This window comes from Emydura macquarii, unplaced genomic scaffold (genome assembly GCF_026122565.2).
Source record: "Emydura macquarii macquarii isolate MOO-44397 ecotype Brisbane River unplaced genomic scaffold, CSIRO-AGI_Emac_v2 contig_499, whole genome shotgun sequence".
Lineage (NCBI taxonomy): Eukaryota > Metazoa > Chordata > Testudines > Chelidae > Emydura > Emydura macquarii.
Window position 1 is genome coordinate 4835220 of NW_027130636.1, and position 12500 is coordinate 4847719.

A 12500-nucleotide genomic window follows, 5' to 3' on the forward strand; every position below is an offset into this window, starting at 1 on the left:
AGTTCTTCAAACTTCATGGTAGACAGAACATTTCTCAGAGTATTCCCAATGATCCTGAGAAACTGCTGAGTTGTGTGATTGGTTCGGACTCCCCAGAATGTGTCTCTCTCTGAGTGACTCATAGCTTTAGAGAGCTTTTTAAAGGGGATTGGATAAGAAGTAGCAGCCACAAGCAAACCTTTGAGATTGCACAGGAAGAACACGAAGAAGCACTATGGAGAATACTTTGAGGGTTTTCTTGGAATTTTCTTGGTGGGGAATATAGTTCCTGCTTGCCCTGAATTACCAAATAGACACAATTTATCCAAGAGATAAGGAAGGGATCTGCAATCTCCTTCCTCCCTGTTGGCTGAATTCTCTTCTACCAGAGAAGAGAACAAACCAAATTAATTCATTTTGAAGGGACTCCCTAATGAAATTTTAATGATAGCTCAAACTAGTGGCAGAGTGTAAAAGACGCAATGTGGGGAATCTTTCACTATGCTTTACAGCAGATATTTTATTAGTAGATAACTTAAATCTCCATTTCTATCCTGTCGACAATCTTTCACTAGCATATGTTGATAATCTTTAAAAAAGCCAGATAATTTGGATTTCCTTAGAGAGGTAAATTGTTATCATACTCCTGTATTTTTAGAAGAGAATATATTAGTGGCGAAAGATGCTGGATAGGGCATCAATGGAGACTGAAATCTCTAAACTGAACAGCTACATTGCAACAATACAGCATCTCTGACAGCTTCTCCACACTGACCTATCAAGATGCCTCCCTCTGAAATAAAGTGATCATATTGCAGTGGTGAATTGATAGCTATGTCTTCTATACTTAGGTTCTTTGATAAGACTGCCAAACAAGGTGCCAGTTTGAGTGTGCTAGCCAAAGTATGATAAAATATTGCTCCAACAACCTCATTTAATCAACAGTCCCTGAAAGAATAATCACTCATTATCTCTCTCTGACCGAACAACCTACACTTCTTTTTCGAGCAAGATATATGCAAGTACTATGTGCCAGTTCTCAATCTTCGTATTGCCCTCTACCCCCTAAATAGTTACATTTCAGTGGTTTTGTACAGACAGAGTTTTTCAATTATATCAAAGATATGCTCTTTCTAATGAAGTTTTCATGCCAGGAACACACTTTTCTTTCTAATAGGCTAGTGAACTATTCTCTGTGACGGGCCAATATACCCACCCAGTTAGACTGATTTTTTGTTTTAAAAAAGGTTATTAGCCTATATTTATTCTTTGTATCTTTATATTTAACTTATTCTTTCAGTGATTGTGCTCATATACAGTCTACATGCACTTGATTTGGAGACTTTTGCCAGCAGAACTGGTAGATAGTGCATGCACAACTGTTCTTGTGCATGGAGCTGACAGCACAAAGGGGTGTGGCCAATGCCTCTGCCATTCCTTCACACTCCAATCCAATGAAGATCCGAAGTAGCAGGAAAGGTGGGAGAGTCAAGGAATGAGTATGTGCATAACACATCTTAAAGAACAATCGTTACTGTGCAGGTAAGTGTGACTGAATACACACCTGTACTCACACCTTGCATACTATTATAATATTCTTGTACAAAGTACGCTTTGTAACATATCGGTTTGCTGGTCAGTACTGTCATGGTAAACTATGTGTGGCAACACTATATATGAAGTTAAAAGATTCTCCTGTATGATGTTCCAAATCCCACAGCCTTGCCCAAACAGAAGTTAGCAAACAGATCTGTCCTAAACAAAGGAATGTGTGCTCTGATAAATTTGCATTTAAGCAGTAAACAGCATCATCAAACAGGAAAGGAAGACAAAGGAAGTTCAAGCAGGTGAGGAAAACCAGCAGGGAATATTCTCCAACATAAACTTTGGCTCCTGGTTCTCAGCTGGAAATGTTTTTCAAGAGTGGGGATGAAATTATAAAAAGGAGGGACGAACACCCTAAAGGACCCCTCTTTTTTTCCCAGTCTATCACATTCACTGCACCTGAATAGACAAAGGAAGCAGTTGTTGAACTTTGAGGGAAGGGTCCTGACCAGAGAGTTTGGTCAGTAACCTGTTGAAACATATGATGAGAAACTTGGCTTGAGTCTTATATAGCTTGGAAGTTAGGTATTAGTAAATGTTTTCTCTTTATTGTTCTTGTAACCATTTCTGACTTTTATGCCTCATTACTTGTGCTCGCTTAAAATATCTTTGTACTTAATAAAATTTGTTTTACTATTTACTAATCCAGTGTGCTTAAACTGAAGTGTCTGAATAACTAGGTGAGATAATAAAATGGTATACTAGTCCCCTAAAGGAATAATAGCATTAAAATGTGTTGTCCAGGATAGGGCTGGGCAGTACACGACATACATTTCTGGAGGGAAATCTCAAACTGAGGGTGTGTTGGGATCACCCTGCAGTATAACCAAAGCTGGTAAGAGCCAGAGTGTAACCCCAGTATGGCTAGCAGACTAAAGTTACACACAGACACTCAAGGTGTGGCTTGCATGCTGGAAGGCTGATTGTGAGTAAGCCAGGTGGAAGCTACTTCAGCAAGGCATTTCAAGGCACCCAGGGTTGCAGGGGAGGGGTGACACAGCCCCCCACTGGTCTGGACTGTACCCTGGTATGTCATGGTAAGTAACCACTTTTTCTCCTTTGAGTGACTGTGCGAACATACATTCCACAGTAGGTGACTCAACAACAATTTTCTTGCAGATGGTGGGACATCAGATTACCTGAAGAGAGTGTGCAGCACCAGTTTGCTCATGATTGTATCAGCTTGGAAAGGTTTAATAATTGCATAGTGTCTGGAGACAGTATGTGAAGATGACCATGTTGCTGCTTTACAAAATTTCCACTACAGGTAGGTTGCTCAAAAAGGCTGATGCAGTGGAATGAGCTCCAGTGTAATGGGCTGTTATCCTCAGAGGAAGAGAGATCTTAGCTAGATCACAGCAGAGCTTGATACAGTCAGAAATCCAGTGGATATACACTGAACCGTAACAGTTTGTCTTTTAAACCTTTCAGCATAGGCTACAAAAAGTCTAGGAGATTATCTGAAAGATTTTGTATGGTCTATATAAAAGGACAGAGCCCTCCAAACATTCAAGGCATAGAACTTTACCTCAGCCTTACTAGAGTGAAGTTTGGAAACACCAGAAGGTATATGGTGCATCTGAGATGGAATGCAGCAACAACTTTAGGCATAGACTCAGGGTGCAGCCTGAGAGAGAACTTGTCTGTGTAGAATACTGTGAAACACCCTACTCACAAAAGTAACTGCTACCAGAAACACTGTTTTAATTGACAGCAACAGTAAGGATGCAGTTGCCAAGATTCAAAGGGGGAACCCTTTAAGCATGACTAAATTCAGATCTCACGGAGGAACTGCATTGGACACAGGAGGGTAAACATATATAAGTACCTTTAGAAATCTAGTTACCAAAGGATGGAAAGAGATTGAAAATCCATTGACTGGCAGACATAACGCAGAAATGACTGCTAAATGGACTCTTACTGAACTGAGAAACCAAAAAATTTTAAATGTCATAGGTAATCCAATATGTGTCTGATCTTTGTGCAACCAGCTGATAACTGATGTGATTTAGCACAGACCAAAAATCTTTCCCATTTCTCCGTATAGGTGATTTGTGGAGTCCTTTCTGCTGTTTACCAAAATGACCTAGCCATCCTAAAAACAGATTTTTTTTCCCATGTTACTTAGATTATCCAAGCAGTGAGATGGAAAGATTACAGATTGGGGTACAGGGACTTGCCCTTGGTTCTGAGATAAGAGATCCTCCACAAGTGATTGAGTTATGGGTGGTTGAATTGATGGCTAATATAGGTCTGTGTACCAGTATTCTCTTGGTCAAGCAGGTGCTATGAGGATCATGGTTGTCTTGTCTATGTTCATATCTGGGAATTAGAGGGACTGATGGAATGCATACAGCAGATGTCTCTCCCATCAACATAATGTACTGCACTGAACCCTGCAAAACGGCAGTTCCCGGGGTTGCATCTGGGGTTGGGGGTGTTTGCTGGGAGTCCATCCCAGGAGCGGCTGGCCAGAAGCACTCCTTCACTAGGCTAGGGACTGACTACTCGCAGGAGGCTGGGAGTGGGCTGACTCAGGAGTGGGTAGTTCGCACAGCAAAGCAGAGTAAGTCAGGGACTGGGAGTGAGGAATTAGGGTGACACAGCTACACACCAGTCCACACTGCAGGGGGAGGACGGGGGGGGGCCGGGGAAGGGGGGACGGGGGACACGACACGACATCACAACATGATTTAAGAAACGTGAAACTACCAGATAGATGAGACATAATTCTATCACTGTATATTCTTTTAAAAAAATCACATTTGTTCTTTTCACTCTTACCTTGAATCTGTTAGTGAATAGTTCCAGTTTAGGGAACAACTCTCTGTTGGTGTACAGACTCTGTAGAGCTTTCAAACACTTCAACCTTACTTCACCTTGCTAAAGAAAAGGACACTGAGATTAGCCAAAATATCCTAATGAAATATACATGAAGATTCAGTAGCATCTATACAGTAATCTAGTTTTAGTGTACACTAATTCTGTGTAAATAAGTTACCAAAAACCATCTTGTTAAACAATTTAACACTTAAATTAAAATGTGCAAGAACAATGGGGAGGTTCTACAAAAACAAGTTTTATACTTCTTCTTCTGTATACAGAAAAGACCCAGCCTGCACTACTTAAGTTCATGGAGGCAGGATTGGGTCTAAAGCTGGCTTCTAGAGGTTCTATCAGTTTATGCTGGAAACAAATAAAAAAACAGAACAAAAAACATAAGTCAGGAAAATATAAGAATTACTTGAAATTCTTGTCTTCTGAAGATGAATTTTGCATATGCAAAAGACTGACCCCCTCTTCTCAATGCTTTTTCAAACACACTGTATGGTACACAAAGCTAAGAAAAATACATATCTCTAATTATGAGGAGGTGATGGGTAGACAAGTGCCAATCCAGTGAACCTATCTATCGTCAGGAAACAAACTACAGGTAACTTTTTTGCCAGAACCTGGTTCACTTACAAACTCTAAGGATCAATGTTGAAAAATACCATATGTAGGTAATCAAAATGTTATAATTGGGAATTTACTGTTTAAAAGTTCACAAAGCAAAATATAGTGTTAAAGCAGTGCATCTAAGTAACAATATCATAGAATCAACGAATTACAGAAATGTCAGGCTGCAAAGGACCTCAAGAAGTCATCAAGTCCATTCCTCTGTGCTGTGGCAGGACCAAGTAAATTTAGACAATAGCTGACAGGTGTTTGTCCAACCAGTTTTTAAAAAGCTCCAATAATGGGGATTTCCAACCTTCCTTGGAAGGTTCCAGATCTTAAACTACCCTTAGAGTTAGAAAGTTTTCCTAATATTTAACCTGAATCTCCCTTGCTGCAAATTAAGCCCATTTTTTTGTCCAACCTTCACTGGATATGGGGAAAAATTGTTCACTGTCCTCTTTATAACAGCCCTTAATATATTAGAAGACTTATCAGGTTCCCCCATAGTTGTCTTTTCTCAAGACTAAACGTGCAGTTTTTTTTTTTTAACCTTTCCTCCGAGGTCAGGCTCTCTAAACCTTTTATCATTTTTGTTGCTCTCCTCTGGACTCTCTCAAATTTGTCCAAATCTTTTCTAAAGTGTGGCATTCAGAACTGGACACAGCCAGTGAAATGGGGACAGTGGTCAGTTAGTCCCCATTTCACATTTGTGCATTTGATTTCTGCTTCCTAAGTGAAGTACTTTGCATTTGTCTTCACTGAATTTTATCTTTTTGAATTCAGACTAATCCTCCAATTTGTCAAGGTGATTTTGAATTCTAATTCTGTCTTCCAAAGTGCTTGCAATCCCATCCATCTTGGTGTTAACAATAAACTATAAACACACTCTCCCACTCCATTATTCAAGTCATTAACGAAAATATTAAATAGTACTGGACCCAGCACTGACCCCTGGACGTCTCACTAGATATGCTCTCCCACTCTGGCAGTGAACCTTTGATAACTACTCTGAGTATGTCTTTCAGCCAGTTGTGCTCCCACCTTCAATTAATTCCATCTAGACCACATTCCTTAGTTTGCTTATGAGAACACCATGTAGGATTGTGCCAAAAGCACAATCCACTAGACTAGTGAGCCAAAAAAGGAAATTATGTTGGTCTGGCATGATTTCTTCTTGATAAATCCATGCTGGATATTCCTTATAACCCTAGTATCCGTCAGGTGTTTACATATAGATTGTTTAATAATTTGTTCCAGTATCTGTCTAGGTATCAAAGTTAGGCGGACTGGTCTGTAATTCCCTGGGTCCTCTTTGTTCCATTTTTGCAACCTTGAGGCATAAGACACCTCAAGAAAATAATACAAATCACTGAAACCTCATGAAAAAGACATGGGGCTTAATTCTTATGTCTGCCCCTGCTGTGCTCATTACTGGACCTAGAGGGCTGTTCTAACTAGCACCTGGATGAACATTCAGAGACTAAGACTGAGGTGGTCAGAACCCTAACCACCTCAGTTCCTTTCTGCTGAACTTCATAAACCAAGAGGAGAAGATGGGTAGGAAGTGGGAGTATACAGAAGGAACCCTTGAAGAACTACAGTTACTAGTAAGTAAACTCTTTCCTTTTGGGGAACCGTGGCATATTCCTACTCATGAGAGGCTGGTATTGTCAGTCCTTGGTAGAGTGTATTCTAGCTTGGAAGTTTCTGTGATTACTATTGCTGAGGAAGCTTGAGGGATGAAACGGACACTTTTAATGTGATTTCTATGCAGTTCCACCAACTGAGCTGCCTCAGGATCCTTCAAGGTATAGAAAGCATCAGGTGGGTTACTGTAATTCTTGGAGAGGTCTCCTCCTCAGACAAGCCTAGGAGGTGACATAAGTGGCTTAAACTATCAAACTTACCAGCTTCAGGAAAAACCTTGCTGATATAAAAGGATTTTGACTTCAAGTGAGATTGCTGCAGACCTCTCCTTTGACTTTTATGGAATCCAGAACTGTATATATTGAAAGAATATCTGCTGTGTGGAGACCAGGGAGAACTTTTCCCAGTTGATATGAAGCCCCAAGATATGGAAAAGATTGCAGGTTGTTTAAACTCATAACCTGAGTAAGTTATTGGATTTAACCCTAGTCATCCAGGTGGCTAAATAAGGGTAGACACTGATTTTCCATCTTAAGTGGGCAGCCATCATTGCCAGGCACCTGGTGAAAACTCTGTACGCTGCTGACAGCTCAATTGGCATTGAAAGCATCTGCTGCTCATACAAAATCTAAGGTACTTCCAGTGAGTTAGCTATATTTGTACATGGAAGTACATGTTCTTTAGGCTGAAAAAACAGACAATCCAAGGGGAAAAAAAGGGGGGGGGGGTGTTTCCCAAAGACAACAGGCAGAATTTATCTTTTGATGAAACTCTTCAGTTTCCAAAAGACAATATGGGGCAGAGGTTCTTTCAGCTGAGTAAGTACCTGGAGTAGAAACTTTTCCCTTGGTACTGACTCAGAACACTTCTATGGCTCCTTCTGTAGAAGAGAATTCACCTAGTAGTAGTATCTCATGAGAAGGATCTGTGAACAGAGATGTGGAAGCAGGATTTAGAGGCAGCCTAGATTTAAACAGGATGCAGTAGCCATTCTGCACTTTCTGCTTCCAAGCTGTTACGTAGCGGACCTGGTGCCATAAAGGAAGGTAGGAATACAGAAGAGAACATAACGAAATTGGTTCTCTGCTCCTGACAAATGAATCAAAACTAAGGAGGCTGAAGACTGGAAGGAACCTCCCGGAGACCTCTGTCTTGCAGACTTGTTTTTAGACTGCTTTCCGGTACACTGGAGAGAATGACAAACTCTCAGAATGTTGATAAGGGAACATTGCACTGCCTTTTATAACAGGTGCTTCAGGAGAAAGAGTATTGCTTCCTAGAAGCTGGGTACAATGTTTTAAGCTAATGGAAACTACAGGCCTGTTAGTCTGACCTCAATTGTATACAAGGTCGTCGAACAGATTTTGAAAGGGTGAGTAGTTAAACACAGAGGTAAATGGTAATTGGGACAAAATACAACATGGTTCTTCAAAAAGTAGATTTTGCTAGACCAACCCTATCTCTTCTTTGGGGAAGATAACTGATTTTTTAAGACAAAGGAAATGCATTAGATCTAATCTATCTGGATTTCAGTAAAGCATTTGATACAGTTCCACATGGGAAATTATTAATTAAATTGGAGAAGCTTGGGATTAATACAAGAATTGAAGGGCGGATAAGGAACTGGTTAAAGGGGAGACTACAAATAGTCATAATGAAAGGTGAGTTGTCATGCTGGAGGGAGATCACTAGTGGAGTTTCTCAGGGATGGGTCTTGGGACCAATTTTATTTAACGTTTTTCTTAATGACCTTGGCACAAAAAGGAGGGGCATGCTAATAAAATTTCTGGATGACACGAAGTTGGGAGGTATTGCTAATACGGTGGAGGACCAAAATATCATACAAGATTTGGATGACCCTGAAAACTGGAGTGATAGAAATGGAATGAAATTTAATACTGCAAAGTGCAAGGTCATACATTGAGAGACTAACAAGAATTTTTGCTATGAGCTGGGGACATATCAGTTGGAAGTGATAGAGGAGAAGTAAGACCTGTCTGTATATTACTTTATCATAAGATGACTACGAGCCACCAATGGGATACAGCTGTGAAAAAGGCTAATGCAATCCTAGGATGCATCAGGCAAAATATTTCCAGTAGAAATAGGGAAGTGTTAGTACCAGTATACAAAAACTGTTAGTCCTGATCTGGAATACTTTGTGCAATTCTGGTCTCCCATGTTTAAAAAAGATGAATTCAAACCATAACGGGTGAAGAGAAGGGCTTCTAGGATGATCAGAGGAATGCAAAACCTATCTTATGAAAGGAGGCTTGAAGAGCTTGGCTTGTTTAGCCTAACCAAATGAAGGCTGAGAGGAGATATGATTGTTTTAGAGGGATAAATACCAGGGAGGGAGAGGAGTTAAGCAAATCTGGCCATCAACAAGTTCACGCTTGAAATTAGATGAAGGTGTCTAACCATCAGAGGAGTGAAGTTCTGGAACAGCCTTCCAAAGGGAGCAGTGGGGGCAAAGCCCCTAATTGGCTTCAAGATTGAGCTTGATATCTTTATGAAGAGGATGGTATGATAAGATTGCCTACAATGGCAGGTAGTCGATTTGCAACTGCTAGTAGTAAATATCTCAAACAACCAGTGATGGGACACAAGATTGGGAGGGCTCTGACTTACTACAGATAATTCTTTCCCAGGTGTCTGGCTGGTGGGTCTTGCTGATATGCTCAGGGTCAAAGTGACCACCCTATTTGGAATCAGAAAGGAATTTTCCCCTATTTCAGATTGGCAGAGACCTTGGGGTTTTCACTTTCCTCTGCAGCATGGGGCATGGGTCACTTGCAGATTTAAACTAGAGTAAATGGTGGATTCGCTGTAACTTGGAATCCTTAAATCATGATTTGAAGACTTCAGGGACTCAGTCAAAGGTTATGGGTCTATTACAGGAGTAGGTGGGCGAGGCTCTGTGGCCTGCAATGTGCAGGAGGACTTCAGGAGGTCAGATTAAATAATCATGATGGTCCCTTCTGGCCTTTAAGTAAGTGAGTGAGAATGAGTGTGTGTGTCCGTCTGTCCATCCGTCCATCCCTTCCTCCCTCCCACAACCAGGAGTCGCTCTTAAATGTAATGCAAGAAGCCTAAGCTCTAGCTGTTGTATTGGAAGCACCATAGGCTGCTTTCAGTGAATGTTGAGAAATCAGCTTGCCCTCCTGAATGAGAACTTTAGCCACTTTCTTCTGGGCTTCCAACACATGGTACATTCCCAGGATGTATAGGAAGTTTTGCATTTCCTTCCTCTCTAGATTGGAGGATATCAAAGCTCATTGTCTCCTCCTGTTGACTAAAGATGACTCAGAGGCCCAATTTATTCCTCTCAATAGCCAGTTGACTGAAAGACTAATGCGGCATGTAATAAAGTTAAAGTTTCTCTTCTGACAGTAGGGATGTTCAGGGGAAGGCACCACTGAGGTCTCTCTTCCATATTATTCCAGATACAGGGATTCTCACAGGCATCCCTGAAACACCAGTCCCCCTTTTCCTATGACCAGAGGAAAAGCAATATGGGAGGGGACAGGTGACAGACACTTGAGTGAAGACAGAACCCATAAAAAAATGTCATATCAGCCAGCACATGGTTATTTAATTTAACTACTGATATGGGCAGGTGATGACAACCTTCTCATGGTCTGCCCTGTCACATGCTTAGGTGCAACTGAAGTTATCAAATTGGCATCCAAATGTCACTCAAAGCCCTGCATCAAACAGCTATGGAAATAGTTATCCTGCAAAAAGTGACTCATTCCAAAGCCACTCTAAGAGATTGTAGGCCCAGCCCTTCGAATTTGCAATTGAATGTCGAAGGTACAGTGATTGTGTTGTCTCACATAATGCAAACTAAGTCATTACTCTGTGAGAAACCCATATCAAAGATGACAGTCAAGAATCACATTGCCATGCTGCCAGCTACAATCTCGTCACCTCTCTCTAATATCCAAAATTCAGTCTTGGAGTTATGTAAGCAGGGCATTAAGGATTATGACAAGATGACTCCAGGAGCAACTCTGGAATTTTTACCATCTCAATAAGAATCAGCAATCTAATGGTAGTTAAGGTGTATAAACCACAAAATGCAGCATAGCCTTCTCTCCCATTACCCACAGCCTATCAGCTGGGCTATATATGTTCGAGATTTCAATAGCAACCACACAATGTGGGGTTATGTTAGTAATGATACTGCAGGCAAGGCACTTGCTATATGTCTTCATTTGATGACCATTCTACTCCTTCTCAATGTGGAAGACAGAGGCACTTTTCATTCTGCCCGTTTGAACCCACTACAACCTAGATCTCTGTTTCCTCACCAAAGACTAATTCAGAATCCCTCCAAAACTATTCTTGACCACTTTCCACACAGTCAGCATCAACTGGTGATAATCCGTATTGGGATTGAAAACCCAGGAAACATGTAATTGCCTAAATCACAATGGGACTTTCAAAACGCAAACTGGCAAGGATTCACTGCGACAACTGAATCCAACACCACCTGAAAATTGATTGTTTCAGCCAGCTTACCCAAATAGCTACAAGAAAAAACATCCCTTATGGCCATCGAAAAGGATATATCCCATTGCTGAAACCAGAAACAGAAAGGAATACCAAGTGTCTGGTGACCCAAATATTCAACATCCTTACTAGAGTCATTGAAGTTAGTGTACTGTCAAAGATGGACTGAGATGGTTGGAGCTCTGTACTTTACTCGCTCCAGCTGCTAAACTTGGCTATTAGTGCACCAGCATGGGTCTGCAAACCCATAGAAACATCAAAATCCTTAAGTCTCAGCTGATGTGAGTGCAAGAATACTTCTTATGAACACAAAAGCACCAGGGGACAAGTTTATTGAGCACAGTGTGCCTGAAATGCTCTGAAAAATAGCTTACTACCTGTCTCCTCCCTACTATCCTTGTCCTTCACTGTTGAGGTCAATAAGACCCTTTCACTCATAAAAGCTAGGAAAGCTGCAGGAACTGATGGTGTTTTGCCAGAATTTGTTAAAAATCTTGGAGCTAAGGGACAAAAAAAGGCTGGCAATACTGTTCTCTAATATCCATTCCTACAGATTTGTCCTGAGGATCCAATGTGAGGCTGTGGTCATTGCGATTGCCAAACCTGGGAAGCTAACCAGTAATCCTTTATAGTACCAACCTATCTCCATTCCTCTGCATGTCATACAAACTTATGGAGAGAATATTACTGGCAAAGATCATTGGTAGAAGCAATGTTACCAACTGAACAAGTAGATTTATAACCAGGCTGCAGCTGTACCAACCAAGAATTAGCCTTAAAACCACACACTGAGGTGGGATTATAGTGACAACTCAAGACTGAGGCAGCTTTCTTAGACTTATCTGAGGCCTACAACATGGTCTGAAGGATAGCCTCCTTCTAAAAGCCAGTAAAATTATTCCATGCAATGCAATGATAAAATTCTTCTGAGAAGTTCTGACCAATCATAGATTTCATGTTTTCCTTAGTGATCAGGTCAGCAGGCCACACACTCTCAATAATGATCTACCACAGGGATCAGTCCTACCACCAATTCTGTTTAACATGTACACCAGCAACCTTCCTCGATCATCACATAAATTTGTCTGTGCTGAGGACATTACTCTGACTAAAACCAAACCCCACTAAAATAGTCCTGTCAGCATTTAATCTAAACAACCAAACAGTTAGGCCAGAATTGCACTTGGATTACTGTGGCCATCAGATAACATACGATCCCATCCAAAAATACCTTGATGAAACCATAGACCAAAATCTCACAAAATCACTAGCACCTGAAATATATCCATGACAAAATAAAGATAAGTGTA

The 12500-nt window shown here is 40.9% G+C and overlaps 1 protein-coding gene across 5 annotated transcripts in view; it reads right to left on the reverse strand.

The window, feature by feature from the left end:
* Positions 1–12500, reverse strand: part of STAG1 (STAG1 cohesin complex component) — a 322525-nt gene that overhangs the window by 131574 nt on the left and 178451 nt on the right. For all 5 annotated transcript variants that reach the window (XM_067538793.1, XM_067538794.1, XM_067538795.1 and 2 more), the window contains one exon: positions 4369–4467. In XM_067538793.1, the coding sequence (XP_067394894.1) occupies positions 4369–4467 (99 nt within the window). The remainder of the gene's footprint in view (positions 1–4368; positions 4468–12500) is intronic.